Genomic DNA, 22,452 nt, shown 5'->3' with positions numbered 1-22,452 from the left:
GTGTTTGTGTGGCTGACTGTGTGGTGGAAAAAACACAAAACAACCAAAAAAGAAAAAAATCCTTTCGAGATATTAAAGATCGAGTTGGGCATTTTTCATGTTATGGCAAAAACTCTTTGGGACATTTATTATGCCATGAAAACAAATCAGCCACTGCATTTGCCACCAGAGAACAGAAATTAGACCAGCCCACATGCTAAATAGGCTGCCCACAACAGCAGCCAAAATACATCATATTCTAATCACTGAGCTGAGTGGGAGATGCAGAGACATGGGGAGCAGGAGGGAAGGGGGGGTGTAATGAGTTGAGTGTGAGGGGGAGCATGCATGCACATGGCAACATGGATGCACACACACACACACACACACACCAGCCTACACAGATTCACAACCTAACAAGGTCATTTTGTGGCCTGCCCAAGTAAATAAAGTGCAAGAGAGGGAATGTGGCAGGAGCAGAGGAAAATGGCTCAGCGTTTACTGGCTAATTATCAGCCGGGGGAGGCGAGACGACAGAGGCAAAGGAGGACAGATCAACACAAGACAGAGGGACGGGCAAGATGGAGCACGCCAGGAAGATGGAGTGTAATCTCTCTGCAAATATCACGAGAGGAGAGACAGAAGGAAAAAGATGAGGAATAGATGGAAAAATAGAGCAAAAAGTCTTTGCAAAGTAGCTGCCACGAGGGTCGAGTGAGCAGGCAGAGAAGACAAATAGGCGGGCAAGCATGACTCACTGGTCTAATCTGACACTCTAGAGGTGGGGATCTACTGCCACCCTCTGTCTGCAAATGACACGACATCTGCAGTGGCCAAGATCAGTCACAGCGAAAAGGAGGATCTTGGCTTCTGTTGGGGACTGTTGTTGGTTGTCAGTCGAATCCATTAAGTTTGTTTTAACCACAGGGCCAGGGCGAGGGCTTAGCCAGGGACTTGCTCACTACTCATGTCAGATCATCTCTTAAAAGCAACACCTATGGCAAGTGTTTTAGTGCGGCTGCCAGAGGAGATGATTTTCCACCCAAATTACATGGGTTCAAATAAACTTGTGGAGTTTTGAATGTTGTGAGAAACACCTTCAGCTGGCGTGTTGCCCCTGACGACCAAAAAAAAAAAAAAAAAAAAAGGCAGCTCATGGGTATGTCACGCTTTGTGAAGTTATTATCTGACAATCTACTGAGACTTTTTCACCTAGGCGCTTGACTGATTTTAACTGGGGCACGAACCAATATACCCTTCTCATCATCCTCCCCGAAATTGATTCTTTTAATTTTTTCTTAAAGAAGATGTTTGACCTTGTAACCATTCTGTCTGACTTACATTAACTGGAGCATAAAGTAAACAGCCAAAAGAGGCCTTCAGGTCGTCTCTTTCCCTTTTAACTGGTGCTACGATGTACTTTTCTCTCTGCCTGACAAGACCTTCAATTGCTTCTATACACGGGTGCACAAGGTTACAAAAATACATTTATGCAAGTACTAAACCAGCCACAAGCATTCTCAGAGGTGGATTAGCATGTATCAAGGCTAACGATGAACTTCATATGGATTTTCATCCACACAAACCCATTCACGGAAAAACAGCCCACTTACATTTGGCTTTGGTCAAGTGTGAATGGGTACAATAGGCATTATTTCCCAATCAAATGACTCTGCAGCAGTATCAGGTATTTATTGGCTCCAGCTAGGATTGGCAGTTATGGAAATATTAATCCTGTTGCTCTATTATCATGTAGGAATATAATTCAAGTGAGAAAAAAAACACAAAATGTAACCTGTTTTGCATTTCCACAGGCAGCATTTTAAAAATAGCACACCGTTTTATCCTGTACAGGTCGCATCTGTATCTGCTCCACAAAAAACTGTTCAACAACTGCAGCAGACACTGTTACTTTTCATATAAGCCCCAGACGTTACATAGACACACTAGCTTTGCATTTTTCCTGTCATATTGTCATGGATTTGGTCGATCTAAAAGCAACAGCGTCAGTGTTCCTGACAAGCTAGCGAAGAGAGGCTTGTGAAGGGGTTTACACCACGTCACCTTTTATCCATCACCTCGCATGTCGGTGGTTACCCAGGGGAGAGGAGGGGAAGGGAGAGTATAGGAGGGCAGAGGAAGACTACTGGGACATGGCCTACATCCACTTCTCCGGTCCCAGCAGAGGTTGGGAGGAGAGAGGCGAGACAGTCAAAAAGGAAGATGCGTCAGCAGGATTGACTTGTGGGGATTGGGCCCCGCTCTGCTCTCTCCACTCTATCCATCACTCAGATAATAAGAAGTGAAAAGTGGAGTGGACGAGAAGAGGGGAGGAGTGTATGATGATGGGATTGATGGATAGATGTGTCTCTGGGAGAGTCGGTGCATTGAAGTATTAGGTGCCGACAAATGTCACAAGTATGGAGGAGCGGTGACAGGCCTGGGTAACCTTAGCCTGTCCGATATGTACTTGGCTTTATAATGGCTCAAGAAGTTGCAGGGTCAGCAGGCCGTTTCCTATCACAGCTGTCTGCTGCCTCTTTCTGAAAAGTTACAGGAGTCAGATGAAAGGTTATGATACCAGAATTTTAAACTTGATATAAAAAAGAACTATGCTCAACAACTCCTTCGATACCACAGCAAAAATATAAGAGGCAGTCCTAGGCACACAAAATTAGATTTTTTTTTTCCATTGAATGCAGGTATTGTATTGTTTAAAACACATGGTATCAAAAAGTATGAAGCACTGATACATTATTACCATTATTTTAGAGTCCTTGCCCCTTCCATTAACAACCTTTGAAGCTACCATGGTTTACACTTCTGTGGTTCTATGTCTTTCAACATGAAGGTGATAATCTGGAGAAGTCTTTTGCCGAAGCCGTGATGTCTGAGGAGCTTCTGGCTATATTATACCCTGAACAAACGCACACTAACACAGCACCAGCTGACACGAAGCAACCCTCTTCTGTGGCTCTTTGTGGGAGAGCAGTTGCAAGGGAAAAGAGGACAGAGAAGAGTCCTACAGAGATCAAAAAGTGCACCAAGGTTTAACTGCGGGCATCAGCAGTGCAGTATAATAAAACAAGGATACAAGAGAGAGGGCAAGCACAGTCCAAGGGATCTTGATTAGATGTTTTTTGGCTTTCACCTCTCATGTCCTTTCATCCTGCCTCCCCTAAGCCTCTCTATACCCCTTTCACACAAACTCACTTTCAATATCTTCTTCAACCCTCTACCTCCCTTTTTAGCCACAGTTCTGCCTCTTTTACATACGCCCTCCTTAGCTCCCCACCAAACATTCCCTCACTCCCCCCCACCCACGCTGCCTGCATCCAGCCTTCTTTCATTGAGGGGGTTCAGAGAGATCAGAGAGCAGCTCACACTGATAACATAAATGTTTTATCCTTTCTCCAGCCTCCTTCCTCTGACTCAGGAAAAAATATACACATACACTTAGTTTCTTTGTTGCGCCTTCTTTATACTTGTGCAGTTTAACAAATTCATTCTGTAAGCAAATTGTCAAAGCAACACCTTTTATGAAACCCTCGGGCGAGCAGGGAATTTTTTTCAGGGTCTTAAAAGTTCAGGGTCTGCAGGGAGCAAACAAAAGTGAAACTTTCTTTCTCAAGAAGTATATATCAGCTGGAGGGCTCAAGGGAGGGATCGGGTGCAACTCATCATCGAAATTCACACAGAGGGGACCAGATTTAAAGCTCATGTTTTGAGCCTAGAGTTTCTGTATTGTGTTAAAGCTACAACTTGGACACTATAATATGTTATCCCATAGTATGACTGTATGACCAAAATGTATCGAGGAGTCCATCTCAACTGATTTGAACTAATGTGTTCTGACAACTGGGAGGGAGGGCAGGCCCCCTGTACTTGATATTAAAGACACTTTTTTTCCCCTGAGGTCCCAGCCAATAACCTCCAAAGCTAATATCTCCAGTTCTCTGCTGCTGCTGTGTTAAAGCTGCTGCTGCTGCTGCTGCTACTGCTGCTGCTGTGTTAAAGCTACAGCTGCTGCTGTTGCTGCTGTGTTAAAGCTACAGCTGCTGCTGCTGCGTTAAAGCTACAACTGCTGCTGCTGCTGCTGCTGCAGCTACTGCTGCTGCTGCTGCGTTAAAGCTACAGCTGCTGCTGCTGCTGCTGCATTAAAGCTACAGCTGCTGCTGCTGCTGCTGTGTTAAAGCTACAGCTGCTGCTGCTGCTGCTGCTGCTGTGTTAAAGCTGCAGCTGCTGCTGTGTTGAAGCTGCAGCTGCTGCTGTGTTAAAGCTGCAGCTGCTACTGCTGCTGAGTTAAAGCTACAGCTGCTGCTGCTGCTGCTGCTGCTGTGTTAAAGCTGCAGCTGCTGCTGTGTTGAAGCTGCTGCTGTGTTAAAGCTGCTGCTGCGTTAAAGCTGCTGCTGCGTTAAAGCTGCAGCTGCTACTGCTGCTGCGTTAAAGCTACAGCTGCTACTGCTGCTGCGTTAAAGCTACAGCTGCTGCTGCATTAAAGCTACAGCTGCTGCTGCTGCGTTAAAGCTGCAACTGCTGCTGCTGCTGTGTTGAAGCTGCAACTGCAGCTGCTGCTGTGTTGAAGCTGCAACTGCAGCTGCTGCTGTGTTAAAACTGCAGCTGCTGCTGTGTTAAAGCTGCAGCTGCTGCTGTGTTAAAGCTGCAACTGCTACTGCTGATGCTGCTGTGTTAAAGCTACAGCTGCTGCTGTGTTAAAGCTATAGCTGCTGCTGCTGCTGCTGCTGTGTTAAAGCTACAGCTGCTGCTGCTGCTGCTGCTGCATTAAGGCTACAGCTGCTGCTGCTGCTGCTGCTGTGCTAAAGCTACAGCTGCTGCTGCGCTAAAGCTACAGCTGCTGCTGCTGCTGTGTTAAAGCTACAGCTGCTGCTGTGTTAAAGCTACAGCTGCTGCTGCTGCTGCTGTGTTGAAGCTGCAACTGCTGCTGCTGCGTTAAAGCTACAGTTGCTGCTGCTGCTGCTGTGTTAAAGCTACAGCTGCTGCTGCTGCGTTGAAGCTGCAACTGCTGCTGCTGCTGCTGCTGTGTTAAAGCTACAGCTGCTGCTGCTGCTGTGTTAAAGCTACAGCTGCTGCGTTGAAGCTGCAACTGCTGCTGCTGCTGCTGTGTTAAAGCTACAGCTGCTGCTGCTGTGTTAAAGCTACAGCTGCTGCTGCTGCATCAAGGGTACAGCTGCTGCTGCAGCTGCTGCGTTAAAGCTGCAGCTGCTGCTGCTGCGTTAAAGCTACAGCTGCTGCTGCTGCTGCTGTGTTGAAGCTGCAACTGCAGCTGCTGCTGCTGTGTTAAAACTGCAGCTGCTGCTGTGTTAAAGCTGCAACTGCTGCTGCTGCTGCGTTAAAGCTACAGCTGCTGCTGCTGTGTTAAAGATTCAGCTGCTGCTGCTGCTGCTGCTGCTGCATCAAGGGTACAGCTGCTGCTGCGTTAAAGTTGCAGCTGCTGCTGCTGCGTTAAAGCTACAGCTGCTGCTGCTGCTGCTGTGTTGAAGCTGCAACTGCTGCTGCTGCTGCTGCTGCTGCTGCTGCTGCGCTGAAGCTACAGCTGCTGCTGCTGTGTTAAAGCTACAGCTGCTGCTGCGTTAAAGCTACAGCTGCTGCTGCTGCGTTAAAGCTACAGCTGCTGCTGCGTTAAAGCTACAGCTGCTGCTGCTGCTGCGCTGAAGCTACAGCTGCTGCTGCTGTGTTAAAGCTACAGCTGCTGCTGCTGCTGCTGCTGCTGCTGCAGCATCAAGGGTACAGCTGCTGCTGCGTTAAAGTTGCAGCTGCTGCGTTAAAGCTACAGCTGCTGCTGCTGCTGCTGTGTTGAAGCTGCAACTGCAGCTGCTGCTGTGTTAAAGCTGCAGCTGCTGCTGCTGTGTTAAAGCTGCAGCTGCTGCTGCTGTGTTAAAGCTGCAGCTGCTGCTGCTGTGTTAAAGCTGCAGCTGCTGCTGCTGTGTTAAAGCTACAGCTGCTGCTGCTGCTGCTGCTGCTGCATCAAGGGTACAGCTGCTGCTGCTGCTGCTGCTGCTGCTGCTGCTGCTGCGTTAAAGCTGCAGCTGCTGCTGCTGCTGCTACTGCTGCTGCTGTGTTAAAGATACAGCTGCTGCTGCTGCTGCATCAAGGGTACAGCTGCTGCTGCTACTGCTGCATCAAGGGTACAGCTGCTGCTGCTGCTGCGTTAAAGCTACAGCTGCTGCTGCTGCTGCTGCTGCTGCATCAAGGGTACAGCTGCTGCTGCTGCTGCGTTAAAGCTACAGCTGCTGCTGCTGCTGTGTTAAAGCTGCAGCTGCTACTGCTGCTGTGTTAAAGCTACAGCTGCTGCTGCAACTGCTGCTGCTGCTGCTGTGTTAAAGCTACAGCTGTGTTAAAGCTGTGTTAAAGCTACAGCTGCTGCGTTAAAGCTACAGCTGCTGCGTTGAAGCTGCAACTGCTGCTGCTGCTGCTGTGTTAAAGCTACAGCTGCTGCTGCTGTGTTGAAGCTGCAACTGCTGCTGCTGCGTTAAAGCTACAGCTGCTGCTGCTGCTGCTGCGTTAAAGCTACAGCTGCTGCTGCTGCGTTAAAGCTACAGCTGCTGCTGCTGCTGTGTTGAAGCTGCAACTGCTGCTGCTGCTGCTGTGCTGAAGCTACAGCTGCTGCTGCGTTAAAGCTACAGCTGCTGCTTCTGTGTTAAAGCTACAGCTGCTGCTGCTGCTGCTGCTGCATCAAGGGTACAGCTGCTGCTGCTGCTGCTGCTGCTGCTGCTGCTGCTGCTGCTGCTGCTGCGTTAAAGCTACAGCTGCTGCTGCTGCTGCTGCTGTGTTAAAGCTACAGCTGCTGCTGCTGCGTTAAAGCTACAGCTGCTGCTGCTGCTGCGTTGAAGCTGCAACTGCTGCTGCTGCTGCTGTGCTGAAGCTACAGCTGCTGCTGCTGTGTTAAAGCTACAGCTGATGCTGCTGCTGCTGCTGCTGCTGCTGCTGCATCAAGGGTACAGCTGCTGCTGCTGCTGCTGCTGCTGCTGCTGCTGCTGCTGCGTTAAAGCTACAGCTGCTGCTGCTGTGTTGAAGCTGCAACTGCAGCTGCTGCTGCTGCTGTGTTAAAGCTGCAGCTGCTGCTGCTGTGTTAAAGCTGCAGCTGCTGCTGCTGTGTTAAAGCTGCAGCTGCTGCTGCTGTGTTAAAGCTGCAGCTGCTGCTGCTGTGTTAAAGCTACAGCTGCTGCTGCTGTGTTAAAGCTACAGCTGCTGCTGCATCAAGGGTACAGCTGCTGCTGCTGCTGCTGCGTTAAAGCTGCAGCTGCTGCTGCTGTGTTAAAGCTACAGCTGCTGCTGCTGCTGCTGCATCAAGGGTACAGCTGCTGCTGCTGCTGCTGCTGCATCAAGGGTACAGCTGCTGCTGCTGCTGCATCAAGGGTACAGCTGCTGCTCCTGCTGCTGTGTTAAAGCTACAGCTGCTGCTGCTGCTGCTGCATCAAGGGTACAGCTGCTGCTGCTGCTGCTGCGTTAAAGCTGCAGCTGCTGCTGCTGCTGCTGCTGCTGCTACGTTAAAGCTACAGCTGCTGCTGCTGCTGCATCAAGGGTACAGCTGCTGCTGCTGCTGCTGCTGCTGCGTTAAAGCTGCAGCTGCTGCGTTAAAGCTACAGCTGCTGCTGCTGCTGCTGCTGCATCAAGGGTACAGCTGCTGCTGCTGTGTTAAAGCTACAGCTGCTGCTGCTGCTGCTGCTGCATCAAGGGTACAGCTGCTGCTGCTGCTGCTGCTGCTGCATCAAGGGTACAGCTGCTGCTGCTGCTGCGTTAAAGCTGCAGCTGCTGCTGCTGCTGCTGCTGCTGCTGAGTTAAAGCTACAGCTGCTGCTACAGCTGCTGCTGCTGCGTTAAAGCTACAGCTGCTGCTGCTGCTGTGTTGAAGCTGCAACTGCTGCTGCTGCTGCTGTGCTGAAGCTACAGCTGCTGCTGCGTTAAAGCTACAGCTGCTGCTGCTGTGTTAAAGCTACAGCTGCTGCTGCTGCTGCTGCTGCATCAAGGGTACAGCTGCTGCTGCTGCTGCTGCTGCTGTGTTAAAGCTGCAGCTGCTGCTGCTGCTGCTGCTGCTGTGTTAAAGCTACAGCTGCTGCTGCTGCTGCTGCATCAAGGGTACAGCTGCTGCTGCTGCTGCTGCTGCTGCTGCATCAAGGGTACAGCTGCTGCTGCTGCTGCTGCTGCATCAAGGGTACAGCTGCTGCTGCTGCTGCGTTAAAGCTACAGCTGCTGTTGCTGCTGCTGCTGCGTTAAAGCTACAGCTGCTGCTGCTGCTGTGTTGAAGCTGCAACTGCTGCTGCTGCTGCTGCTGTGTTAAAGCTACAGCTGCTGCTGCTGTGTTAAAGCTACAGCTGCTGCTGCTGTGTTAAAGCTACAGCTGCTGCTGCTGTGTTAAAGCTACAGCTGCTGCTGCTGTGTTAAAGCTACAGCTGCTGCTGCTGTGTTAAAGCTACAGCTGCTGCTGCTGCTGCTGCTGCTGCTGCTGCTGCTGCTGCTGCGTTAAAGCTGCAGCTGCTGCTGCTGCTGTGTTAAAGCTGCTTCTGCTGCTGCTGCTGTGTTAAAGCTGCTTCTGCTGCTGCTGCTGTGTTAAAGCTGCTTCTGCTGCTGCTGCTGTGTTAAAGCTGCTTCTGTGTTAAAGCTGCTTCTGCTGCTGCGTTAAAGCTGCTGCTGCTGCGTTAAAGCTACTGCTGCTGCTGCTGCTGCTATTTGGCCCTAATCTGACATGGGAGTGCTTCAAGTTTGCTATTAAGCATTCCTGCTCATACCTTTAGTGAAGGGACTTTTATTTATTTATATTTTTTAGGGTGGGGTGGGGTGCAAATGTGAAAATAAGAGGTGTCTGTGGTCAAAGTGGCTCTGCTACTGCTGCAGTGCTGTGAGAAAATTGAAGCTGCTGCACATGACATCAAGTATTGGAAGCAGGGGGAGCAATCATTCCTCTTAGCACCAAAGCCAAGTCTTATCATGCTGGATAATGTCTGCATGTCATACCGAAGGTTTCACACCTTAATTCTGTTTTTTTCTCTGTGCTATAAAGAGAAGCACAGATGTTCAATGGAAGCAAGACGATCCAAATTGAAAGACATTATGTTCGTGGCCAAAGAAGGAGTGCCTTCACCAAATGGACACAGCTTATAAAAGCCACTTTAGGACCTCACCTTGGCAACAAATTGCCTGTCCTTCTGGTCCAAGTTGGCTGTGGGTGCCACGTAGTCCTTCCAGATGCGGACCTTTCGCTCTTTAGCAGATCTGGCCAGGAAAAAAATAAAAAACCATATCATCGTTAGCGGTAACATCAGCCAGACATTAAGACCTAAAGGGCTTAATCAAGTGTCTAAAATTATCCATCTGGCTGGAAAAGGCTACAAAAGCTCATTAAAGTGAGACAATTCCCACATAATAAGCCCTTAGTCATTGCTGCAATTATTGAAGAGAAAGAATATCATTGCTGCAGAATAGAGCGATATTGTACAACTATTTCCAATACCTAGAATCTGCATGTACATTCTTTATTCATTATGGCTTGATTCAAATCAGTGATTTCCAGAACCCATCACATTGTAAATTGAGGTCTTCAACATTTCTCTGTCTGAATGTAATAAAAGACTTCTTAACAAATCTCTGAAATTTCCCAGTGCAGTTCTTTATATATTCCATCAAATTCAGTTTTAAAAAAAAAAAAAAAAACGTTGTGTTTTTTTCTGCGTGTACAGCTGCGCACCTCTCAGCAGCTCTGAGTTTCTCAGCTCCCTGGGTATAGACAGCCATGGACCAGTCAACACAGCGGGCGAAGCCCTCTTTCAGCAGGAGTTCTGTGATGTTGCCATTCTGTCACAGAGGGAACCAGAAAAGAACAATTAATGAGACAGAAAGCCTGAATTTGAATGTCAGGTTCACCAATGGGTGCCACCTCCTGAGTCCCCTACCGGATGAAGGATGGTTCCCAGTATGATCTGATTGGGGCAGCTCTCCAGGATGATCTGAACGTCTCTCTGCAGAAGACGGGACTCAGTGAAGAACTTGGCCTCCGCTGCGAATGGCTCCGGTGTCTCTGTACCATCCGCTTCCCGCTTGAACGTGGGACACTGAGGGAGAAAGAAAACGCACATTAACACAATCCTCAAGCTTCAATCAATGGGCATTTTCGCAACCATTGGGAAATATGATCAAATCTGTCCAATCCAAGGGAAGCACACATTCTTTTCTGCTGCAATTCCCAGCAGTCAACCAGTGCCTCCAGGAGGGTTTTTGTGCGAAAGAGCTTTCGATATAATCTGTCTTTTCTATGTACTACTCTTATCCACTTTCAGCCGATGTCACCTTGCTGTATATGCTATCTGTATTCTCCTTAGAGTGTGGCAAAACACCAGACAGATACAAACACAACAGGCGGCATGAGCAGACAGGCCTTTGAACAACAAGACAAAGAACACCTTGAAATGGATGTCATATCTTCAAGTGGGAGATGAAAAAGATTAGTTATCTTGAGTGGCCCATTGGCAAAGCCGGGCTTGGTGAAAGAGATTGATGGGGAAATTTAGCGGAGCGGATATGACACTGGTGAAACAAACACAGATGGAGAGAAGTGACAAAAATGAGCAGTTACTCTTTAAATGGCTTTCTTTTTAAATATGTATTCATTACGATACTGGACTGTCTACCTTAAAATACTTGAATAGTTTTTGTGACACTAAAGTGAAGGAAAAGATGTGGGTGTGGTGGAAACTGTCAAAACATAGCCAATTCATTCACACATAGTTGGCCATTTGTGACTTTATTTACTTGCTCACTACTCATTGTTAAAAGCGCTGTAGTCTGTCAACTATAAACACGTTTAAATAAATGAGCTCAGCAGTTCAGTTTCATTTCATCTTTAAGTGCAGCAAGTGAGAGGTGGTTACCTTGACTCCAGACAGCATGACAGTGACCAAGTAGTGGTCGGGGAGCAGCAAGGCACGAACTACACTGCCATCACGCACATGCTCAATGATGGCTGAGGGGAGGAAAGAGAAGAACATGTTAAAAGGTTTGAAGGCGAGTGTTGAATTACAATGACATATTAAAATAGCGTCGCTCTCTAGTACTTCTCAAAGAGAAGGAAATCATGTTAATGCCAATTAAAGTGAATCTACAACCAAAATTCGTATCAGACACTTACTACTGTGGCCTTTAAGGGGAAGTAGGAGTTTGTTTATTCAGGCATAAAATAAAACAATCAATGAAGATCTTTCTCCTCTGATTATTTCTTTTTCCCCAAAACTGCATAGTGCACCTTTAAAAAATGGCCAACTCCTCACATCATAAAAAGCCAGCTTCAACTGATACAGGCTACAACCACTTTTAAGGTTTTACAGCAGAAAACAACAGATTGTCAATTGAACTTCTGAATCCACTCCTGAAGCATCATCAACTATTCTGCTGTCAGTATGTCAAGTATGCTTGAAACTAGCCAAAATACAGCTCCTTCAGTGTTCAGCTATTGCCATCAACACTCCAACAGTCAGATTCAAGTAGTTAATTTATCCACATTTTGAAAAACAAATCTGCGAATGGACAGTGGTTAAGTGCATTTCGTAAAACTCCCTGCATGTTTTGATATGTGTCCCTATTGAAATCCAATACAAGCAGCATAAATTGACCACAGCCATTGTTCTCTAAAAAAAGGCAGAGCTACATATTTCTAGTGTTTGCCATCACAGCCACTTCTCAAGCTGAAAGAACACACCTGATACTCCAATGATAGATTTCCGAGTATCACTTTAAAGTTCTGACTATGCTATACACAACATATCAAGGCTCGAGACGAGGCCAATTTATTTTGAAAGCTTTTGAGGTATTACATTGGATTTTTCTCCAAAAATCATATCAAGTGTCGCTCCTGCCCTCTAAAGCACTTCAAGAAATTGGACAGGATGCAAGTCACCTGTGTGAGAGGCAATTCATGCCTAAATGGTATTCTGATGATGGTTCCCCTCTCAGTCTCTATATGCCTTTCTTCTTCTGTGTGCGTGCAAGGGTATGCGTTACTAACAGCAGATGAGAGAGAAATTGGTATTCCCAATTTTCAAACCACAGTGACTCGATGCACAATAAAAAGGGGCTTTGGCTGGATTGCTGCTTCCAAATTTAAAACAACCCTAAGTGTGTCTCATGAATGGTAAGAACAAGGAATAAAGGAACGAAATAGCCTTCCCCTATTCATTTTCCCATTCAATTAAAGGGTAGCGAAATGAGCTGAGCCACCGTTAACAGCAGCCGCCTGGAAATGAATTGAGTGGCACATTACAACTCAGATGGGTCAGAGATGAGAGACTGAAGGAATGAGCCGGTGAAGGGTGATAGACTGTGTGCCATTACATGCTCTGAAGTGGATATTTAGAACAAGATTTCTTCAACCGAAATGGCTGATGCCTGACACAGCCTGCAAATGTGGCTTTTAAGGGAAAATAGAGGCTTAGGTGACAATGTGTGTTTTTAAATGCCACTGTGTGAGCGAGGATGCTTGCAAGTCATTACCGTTGATGGGTTTCTGGTGCAGAGAGTCGACAAAGTTGCGGGGATTCTCTATGGTGTACTTCATGTCGCGGATGGTGTGCGTGCCACCACCCTCGCTCCACATGCCCTTCTTGGAAGCCTTAGACTGGTCCTCCAATTCACAGAGTCTGGCCTGATCTGGACTGGTGACACACAAGAAAAGGACAGTTAAATGCACAATGAAAGAAAGACCAATAAACACATTTTAAACTCTAGATGACTGTCTAGGTGATAAAATCAATGTGTTGTTCTTTTCATGGAGTGAGCAGGTTAACTGTGCTGACTTCTGACAAGATGATTATTTGACGTCAATCCCTTTGAGGTTCTTGGCTGCAGTTTTTTTCCTCCTATTATGCCGCAAGTATTTTTCTTGCACTTTCCAAGCCATCTCCTTCAGAAGAAATGGAGGCTGCACATCAAGGTGAGCAGTTTGGTTTATTTCATTTAATTCTAAAACACTGGGACATTTAAAAATGAATTTGACCGCCTGAAAAAATGAACCAAGATGAAATCTTCACAGCTACTTCATTTAATTTACTTCAATGGATTAGTGGCGTAGCATGTAACCTGCCTTCCTACTGAAACCTGCAGCTGAGTGAAACCGATACTGAAACGTCCACAGATGGCTCCTTACAAGCTTTGAAGATCGAAAATGCTGCTAAAGATCACCACTGCGCTTAATCCAACTAGGTTATAACAAATCTAGGATCCAAGAGTCGTTGCCATTAATCTCATCTGTCAACTTGGAAAAGTCTCTGTACCTAATGAGCAAAAAGTTTTTGCACTCGTAGTTAACCACTTCTCAGTGCTGTTATCCGGGCTACCCAAATCCTTGTCCCAAAAGGTCAATTTTAGCTTCACAAGAACTACAATTACAACTTGTAACCAAGGCAAAAGGACACAAGTGCTCTCATGTTGGGTTCATTACAGTTCACCAGACAGTTGCAGCTGAACAAAGCTGCCATTGGCTGTTAACTTCAACATGTACAAACAACTGCTCATTAAAAGGAATAGGTCTGCATAAGTGAGGGTTTGGTGAGGCTCCAGCTTTGTTGAATTAAGTGATGCCTTAAGTGCTGTTCCTGACAAACTGCACTGCCGTTTCAGTGGAAACCAGCTGATGACCAGATTATCAGTGCTATAAAAAAAATTAAATTAAAAAAATGGATCCGAGCATTTTCTGAAGAGACAATAACAGTGTTTGACAGCTCCTTCAAAAGCGACCACGCAGCTGGCTACAAACGCCACAATTAATTCCATGCTGGCTCTCTAAATTGTGCAGCCTAATGCTTTTTGAGGGCCCTTGTACGATTTTAATTATTCATTACTTCAAATGGCCAACAGGCTTTTGTTTTCCAAGAAGTTAAGGCTGCCCGATTGATATGGGAGTCGCGATGGTGACTAGAACTTGGAGCAGTAACAAAGTGGGTCTCAATTAAAATGCCACACACACACAAACACACATGTAGCTTGTTCTCCAGCTGTGTGTTCCTAATTGAGCTTCTGGACTTGTGCCCGAAAGCCGCCAACTTGTCTGTCCTCTCAACACCAATCTAGCTACCAACTTCAATTAAAATCAAAACAGTTTCTCGCTTACTGAGCAACAACAGTGCAACTTTCTGTAAGACGTCGATTATGTTTAAGCTACTTAGACTTTAAGCGCTAAACAGGAACAGAAAGCTACAAAGATAGTGTGGGAGAAACTAACAATGCAATCAAGGAAAGCAGACATCGTAAAGCCCCCAGAATAACTGGAAAGCAATTCTCAAGCAGAGATTGGTGAAGATAGAAATAACTTCATGTGTGGGGGCAGATGATAGTGAACTTATCCGAGTCTCCCAAAAGACTGGATTCTTTTAGGTCAGCAACTCCTCCCAACCAACACATCGCTTCAAATCAAAAACAGATATTGACGGAGAAGAAAGTGCAACACTGAGCAAGACTGCTGGAGAAACAAAGGGCTGTGAAGGAAAAAAAAAACTTTCCAATTCCCTCATGTTTGAACACGCTGTAGGCTACATCTTTCATCTCAATATGGCTCCCTTGTGCATGCAAAGAGACTTTAAATAGATACAAAATGTTGAACCTTAGCAAGGCATTTTAGAGCTCCCTGTTGTCTTTGTACAGTTTGAAGAGCACGTAGGAAGTCGTGTTCCCCAGTGTACTTGACTGGAAGGGTTTCACTTCTATTTTGCAGCAAGGCTCAAATGAGCGTGGTTCATTCCCCCTACCAGACGTTTACACCCCTCAACTGGCCCTCCGCTGGGGCTCCAATTAAAAAGGACCAATAGGGGTTGTAAAGCACAGTCGGACTCCTTATCTGGTGGGTGGGCGTTACATAAGCCAATCATTCAAACCCCCTGCCAATGGTTATAATTCTCCAAAAAGACACAAGAAATACTGTGAAATCTAACCAATTCTCTGGCTCCAGCCATATCAGTGAATTTTTAAAGAACAGCAGTCAGACTAAGACCTCCTTCAAAATCAGGGACCTGAGCCCAGATCCGAGAACATTCGACTCTAAAGCCCAGTTGCACTATACTCAGGCAAGGTATGAAACACTCATACCAAAATTTGAAAACACAGAACCTGAGATGCAAGATTGTACTGACTGATACCCAAGGAAAGTACTTTTATTTATGAATTGGTAATTCTCCTGCCTGACCATGTTAAAGTGAAACTCAGTCAAATTATCTCAGCCTAACCCTCAAACAGCAAACCATATAAAATCATCACAATGATTTAAAAAAATTTAAATCTGAGACTGACAGTCAATATGAAGAAAAAGCTTAGGCTGGGAAATGAATAAACAGGACACATTTTTTAATTAATTGGATGGACAATTAACATAAATTGAGATGACAAGAAAGTAATCTAACCACTCAAATATAAAAAAGCTGAGGAAAAAAATGAATATGCATATCTTTTGTGTTGTATTTATGTTACTGTCACATGTTCCAGTAGTACAACAAAATTCCATGTAAGAAGTTATTTGGGATCATTCCACTGTCTACATGTGATACTCTAACCTGAAATTATTAAAATGTGGCTAAACAGTGGAACACAAAAGACCATTCATTTGCAAAAATTACAATAAATGGAAGTATTATAGCCTGATCTCCTAAAATAATAAATATGGATGGACACATTCATCTGCATATTATCATTTAAACACTGGTATCATCCAGACAATATTTAACATGTTCAAAAGCCGAATACACAAATGGACAGAAGTGAGCATTCGATCCAACTTCCTTTTATTGTGTGCATGTGTGAGAGATGACCGACCCGTGTTCATTCTTGCTCCAATAAACCAATGAAAACCAGCCCCAGACGATTGTGCCCCAGCCTGCTCTGGTGCATGTCTGAGCGCTGGCCCTTAAATCTGTAAAGCAATTTTCCCCAATTCGCAGTCAGCTTCTGAAAACGTTTAACTGCACTGTCCAGAGCCATCATCATTATAACAACCCCCCTAATTAAGATCACATCATTGTTAGTGTGATCAACGTGGCCGGTCACGAGGGGTAATGATATTGGAGGCTAGTGCGTTGCGGGAAAAACTAAGGCCTAAAGTCCTCACTGAGTAATGGGCCTCCCCCCTTTGGCCAAATGAAGCCCGCTTACACTTAAAGCATCGTTTACATTAGTGCCTGTTCTGGGCCATTGCACAGAATGCTTAAAATGGGTCATTAGCGGCAAAATATTTCCCATCATCTCCGTTCATGTTGGAAGATACAAATGTAGCAGCATGAGTCAAATTGCTTGTAATGTGTGTAATGTGCAAATACTGCCACTGGGGGGGATATATGGTACTCTGTCATAAAGCACTGCATGTGCAAGTGTATTTAGGGGATTGCTGCATGAGTGCAATGTGGCAGAAAGGGTTTCAGAGGGACATCATTGTAGCAGCAGGGTAATACTGCCACCATCTGGGACACCATGACTCCATATATCAATTCTCTACCGTCCACCAGATGAGGACTTGTGTTTATGTCCCGGCAGATTTACCACTACTTTCCTGGTATAAGCTTTTGCAAGGAGAAAGATAACATCATGTTTCCAAAAGTGATGTCCTAATGATGCTGTCAAAACAAGGGGCAGAGTTGAAAACTAAAATTGGTTTTGAAGTCCAAAATTACACTGACCACATTGAAGAGCCAATTTCAAGGAAAAGCAATCATGTAAGTCTCTCGTATGTTGATGCACTCGACTTCAGCTATGCCAATGCAGCTGATTATGGCATAACAAATACAATACATACCACATAATATCAGTACACATCATTTTGTCTAAATTAATTCCCTTCTGAGTCTTCGTACCGAAAAGACAGAAAAAGGAGCAAAAATCTTACTTGTTCCCTCTGATTCCTTCCCTGCGAACTGTAGCGAGGCCCTCGTTCACCAAAGATTCAGCAATGTTCTCGCCTGTTGTGTCTAAGATGAAAGGACAGAAAAAAAGTTGAAAAGCATGTCATACAAAAACAGAACTCATCTCGTTTAGATTTTTGCCGTTTCAGACCAGTACGTTTACATAGCAGTTGGTTCTGGTCAGGTGACTGGACAAAGGGGTAACCAAGACAGACGACATTTAGGATGGAGGGAAATCTAACTTAGTTTTTGTCATTTAAACAGTACATGAAGCTAATTAGCTAGCAGCAGGCAGAACCTAGCTAGTTTAAGACTAGTTAAGGTAATTAATTAAGGTATTTCACAAACTCTAATTGTTTGGTACAAATTTTACATGATTGTTTTATATTGTGATAATAACAACCCATAACTGTATAACTGTATGATCTCCTCATCACACGTATGCTGAATTCGGTATAACAAGCCAAGTTAAGGGAAAAGGAACATCTATGGAGCAAATATTTCCCCCCCCATTCCATGATGCATGTGGACATTGTTCAGATCACTTTGTGATTTAAGATTTGACTCAGTCCACTCACCTTTTCCCAGGTACACCATGCCGTACTCCCTGCCCAAAGCAGTCTTGATTTCCACAGTGAAGCACACTTCTTTGCCGATTAGCTTCTTCCGCAGGAACTCTCTGGCTTGAAAGGCCCATGGCTGCAATATGGACAGGAATAATAATGTTTACTTCCATGCAAAAGGTTAATCACAAGCAACTCATCAGAGTGTATTTGGACACATAACAGTGTCATTAGAATTAAATAACTGATCGTAACAAAAAAAATCTTCATTTCAAATAAAATGTTATTATTGGCAGACAAAAATTAGAGTCTGATCGCAGTTGGTGGCCCACACTGCAGGCATCAGGCAGACATAACAATCCACAGTTGTTAAGTGAAAATAGTACAATAATTAGCACTGTGACAATCATGTTGGCAAAATCTGCAATAAAGCTTTTTGATAAGCTATTATCTTTGTCAAAGCAAACTATATCTGTGCACTGATTGAAATTGATTTTTCCCTCTTTCTTTTTTATCTGATAAACATAAAGGCACGACTGTCAAGGCCAAATTGAAAATGTATTCAAAAATAAAAGGGACATTTTAGTCTTGCAGCCTTGAGATATGAATAGATTTTTTTAAAACAGGCAGCAGACCAGACAGTAGTCAAATAAACTGATTGACTTTTCAAAGGCACGATAAGAAAATGTCAAATCACACCACTGGTGACTTAAAGCTTTGAGTTCAATTGAGAATCGACATGTTTATCTCAAGGCTACATCACCATTAATACAATCAGGCATGGTCTGAATACCAAATCTACATAACTATGTTACAACAGCTCACTGGAAATAAGGAAAGCACAGCTGTGTGTTATATCTTCTCCCCAAAGTAAAAATAACAATGCACAAATCAGCATCGGACCCCCAAATAGGAATATCATAGTGTGTGCTGGAGGGATACTTGGCAGGACCTTGTTCTGCCTTTGCCAAACACATACAAATGCAAACAAACAAACACAATGGGACAGGGCTACTCACCTCATCAGGAGTGTCCTTGGTGTCGGGCTGGCCCTGAGCCGCTCGGCGGGCCATGGCTCCAGCTCGGATATTACTGAGATTGATCTGACGCTCAGGGGGTGGTCCACCTCGAGGCTGGCCCCGAACAATAATGGCACAGCCTGACAAGACCTGTAGAGATGACAATAAAGGCTGTCAACTGGACAGTATAAAAATTAACAGTGAAGGAACTGACCACCTTGGGAAGTAATATCTTAAAACATTTCAAATCTTTTTTGTCAAAATACCACAAACAAATACCAGACCACAAAACTATAATCACCTGGCTAAAATGAAAAAACATATCATAGCTTTCAGTTTCTATTTCCTCAGAGACAATGCATGCGCTTCAGTAAACTGCTGTTTTTGTATTTGCATTGAGGGATGAGTCAGTTAACCCCGAAGGGAGGGTCATGCAGGATTAATTTAAAAAAACGTGTGTAACATAAAAACGTTAAGTATCTTGACAAAGAAGAAAATCATCGGCTCAGTGAATTACATCTGCACTCGTGTTGTGCGGACGTAAATCAGCTGAAAATTTATTTATAATACCAGAATATAATAAAAATGTTTCAGGAGCCTGGGGAAAAGCAACTTCAACCTGCATGTTTCCATGGCGACAGTCTGTCATTCAAACGCAAGGTGAGATCAAGCCATCTGATAACGTAGCTAAATACAAAAAAAAAAAAAAAAAAAACAGATAACCTGCTCTTGGGTTTGACAACCACGGCATTTACACGAATCTGAGCAAACACCTTTTATCTGCGGACTCTCCAGTGTGTCTGTGGGGAGCATCACTGGAGGCTGTTGATCTAAGATGTGGGCTAGATAAAGTCTTTCATCAAATCCCAGAGGTCCCCTGCTATCTGTCTCAGGTCTTCCAAGTACAGGCGAAGCTGTAGTTTGTAGTGACCAGGCATGGAAAAAAAAAAAAAAAGAGGCAAAGTGGCAATAGCACCCCGCTCCCTTCTCTGTTTACAAAAGGGCCAAGTTCCACTTGGAATCTCCCACAACATGGCTTTGCCTTTTTCTCAAGGCACAGAGTTCACCGTATCAGATGAGGGCCAAGATTCTACTGTTACTAAATGATGAGTTCTGTGCAAATAATAAATCAAAAAAATGGGAATACAGATTTGTCGAAAGTGAATTTGAAATTCCTTTCATGCCAAAATCATACTAATCCAACCACTCAGACTCTCCTTCACTGCAAGATGCTATAATTACTCCTTCACAAAATCCTCAATCCCTTAGGTAATAAACCCACAGGAGTGTAACCTCCCACACTTGTTTCTCGCGGGAGGACACCAGTCCTTACTTGTTTACAGTAGTTGCCACTGTTCTAAAAACAGCCCTTGTTCAAACGCAGAGGGGACTAGTGTACTTAGGCGTCGCTCTCTGTGGTATAGTATATGCTGATGAGGAGCTTGACTGTCAGGCTCCTATCCTAACTCCTTAAACAACTCAACACATGCTGCAAGAGGATGACTGTTTGCCACCTTTGTTACATGTAGCTCACCACAGGTCAAATTATGGCACACATTGGCCAAATATGTAAATTCTGTCTAGGTGAGTGTAGGTTAGGTTTTGATTGGAAGGAAGTGTCAGGTCAGATCTAGAAGTCAAAGGTGGTTAAGTAGCATGTGGACGCACACACATCCCAGATGAATGGGAGATTACAGGGGGCAACAGAGCTGTAGCTACGTGTCATTTTCCCGTGGTTGAGGAGTGATCTGTCTGTGACTTTAAGGGGTCTGGACACATTAACCAGCCTGGCTACTACGGAATTATTTCCTGGCCGTTATTACGGCTCCTTCAGCCGCTGAAATTAGACACCACGGAATTTATCGGAAACGCTGAGAGTGACGAAAATGAAACGTTATGACCAAAGAAGACGCTTGTGGTGTTAGCTTCGAAGCTAGGTCGCTCAAGCGCCACTACACACGCCGACAATAGGTGGAATAAGTTCAATTTTGCGCACAAGTCGTCCAACTAAATGTCAACCAGCACCCGCAGACGACTAACTTTCCTCACTGAAGTCAACACTTTGTAGACAGCAAACGCTCGGTAGCTCGCTGTTAGCTAGCCGTTAGCTGGGAAACTAAACATCTGTTAACGTTGCGGCTAACAAGTTACTCAACGACACCGGTTCCCAGTTAGCTTAGCTGTTAGCACGTGTTAATAAAATATGTGTCTCCCCACAGTGGACTTTTTCGCTGTTTTGTGTTTGAAACAACACACCAAGTTACTTTTGCCAACTAGCAAGAAAGCAGACATGTGAGAACGTCAAGTGGCTTTAGCTTATTAGCAGGCTAGCCCATTTCAGCTAATGTTAGCTGGCATGCTGCTACAGCCAGGTGGGGTGGATGTCAGTGACAGTTGTTACTGACATAATGCCAACACTGTCACTCCACAGATACATGTATTCATATCCTTAAATAAGTTATGTTAAAGTTGTATGACGAACGACAGCCTTCATTAACGTTAGCCCCTTGGCTCACCAGGCTAACTAGCTGTATCCCCAGACTCACGTAGTGAGCTGACATACTCATTTTTCAGGCTTCTTACCATTTTTACAATCCCTCTTTGCAGAGCAGCAGTCGGAGAAGGGGCCGTCTGAGATGGTGCCGAAACAGATGCCATGTCCACCGGTTTGAGATACAACGCCGTTGAGGGGTGACCAGGTAAGGGAGCTGGGACTCTGAAGTGAGTGCCTGTTCTACTGAAAGCCAAGAGAAAAAGGCTGAGCTCCGATCAACACACACGTTATACCGGAAACACACTGTGCCATGCATACACACACGTCAAAATCTTTCCGGGTCCGGGGGAGCGGAATGAATGGGAGCGAATGGAGCCGCTTCACGACCGCGCAGGCAAGTTGAAATAAAACCTTCCGGAGCAGGAGGTGCGACACGTCAGCATAGCGTTAACCAGGAGGATGCTGCGTTCATGGGCTGTCGGACGTCTTTCAGTTTTGGATCAGAGCCTCGAACAAACGAGCGTGCAGAATGAAAAAAAAAATGGAGTTTAACGAGAATGACGTTCAGCATTATGATATGGGAGCACAGATGATGTGCCAAGTGTTTATGTTAAAGGTGCACAATGTATTTTTGAACAAACTTAATAAACAAAGTCTCTGTGTGTAATTTATAGAGAGTCACTTATTTCATTCTTTTCTATTTTTGCATATTCTTTTTTCTGTGATTTTGCTTTATCGCTTTCATTCCCTCATATTGACTTTTATTGTCCTTATATTTTCTGCCCTCATGTTTTAACTCACCCTCGACTCGGCCTCCATGTGTTCAGCCTGACTGTTCAGGGATTATTCTGTAATATCGTCCTCTTCAGTTCCCTGCTTTTGGTAGAAAAATAATCAGCTATAGTAAGCTATATTATTATTATTATTATTATTATTATTATTATTATTATTATTATTATTATGTTATAGAATAAAATGGGCTTTTTTTTAAGTTAAAGGTCCAGTATTCTTTTAGGGAAGAAACTTTAATCAAAGCAGAAAGATCTTCCTTCACTGATTGTTATGCCTAAACAAGCATAGAATTAAATAAATACAATCTCTTTGTCTTCATGACTGAATAAACAAACGTATTTTCATGCTGTTTTACTTCATTTATATGTAGCGGACCCTGCCACCTTTCTAGCTCCAAACAGTGTTCTGGGGACCTTATTTTCCTCTGAGAAGTCTGAGAATTGTTTATTCAGTTATGGGAAAATGAATATCGCTGGATTTGTATTGTTGCCAAAATAATGTTTTGTTTTGTTTCTAAGAAATAATTTTAACCAGCTCCCCTGCTTTCCGCGTCTTCCTGTTTTCTGCCCCTGCAGCACTATGACTTCACAAAACAGGATTTCAAGTGTGAAACAATATGATATAAACCAAATGGGATCAAGTTTAGTTTTGCTGTTGAGTTATTATTGATTGACTAAATCAAACAGGATGTCACAGGAGCAAACAAGCAAACACCGCAGGCTG

At 44.6% G+C, this 22,452-nt stretch overlaps 1 protein-coding gene across 1 annotated transcript in view; it reads right to left on the bottom strand.

The window, feature by feature from the left end:
• snd1 (staphylococcal nuclease and tudor domain containing 1) overlaps positions 1-21,383 on the bottom strand; it is a 175,358-nt gene extending 153,975 nt beyond the window's left edge. The window contains exons 1-9 of the mRNA XM_037120992.1: positions 21,027-21,383; positions 18,444-18,593; positions 17,440-17,560; positions 16,846-16,927; positions 12,477-12,637; positions 10,862-10,953; positions 9,887-10,045; positions 9,682-9,788; positions 9,119-9,209 (exon numbers count right to left, since the gene is read on the bottom strand). Coding sequence (XP_036976887.1) covers positions 9,119-9,209; positions 9,682-9,788; positions 9,887-10,045; positions 10,862-10,953; positions 12,477-12,637; positions 16,846-16,927; positions 17,440-17,560; positions 18,444-18,593; positions 21,027-21,101 — 1,038 coding nt within the window. The 5' untranslated portion in view covers positions 21,102-21,383. The remainder of the gene's footprint in view (positions 1-9,118; positions 9,210-9,681; positions 9,789-9,886; positions 10,046-10,861; positions 10,954-12,476; positions 12,638-16,845; positions 16,928-17,439; positions 17,561-18,443; positions 18,594-21,026) is intronic.
• Positions 21,384-22,452: the final 1,069 nt, after the last annotated feature.

This window comes from Acanthopagrus latus, chromosome 14, assembly GCF_904848185.1.
Source record: "Acanthopagrus latus isolate v.2019 chromosome 14, fAcaLat1.1, whole genome shotgun sequence".
NCBI classification, from domain to species: Eukaryota; Metazoa; Chordata; class Actinopteri; order Spariformes; family Sparidae; genus Acanthopagrus; species Acanthopagrus latus.
Note: the sequence above shows the minus strand (reverse complement) of the source record. Positions and strands in the feature narration are given on the sequence as shown.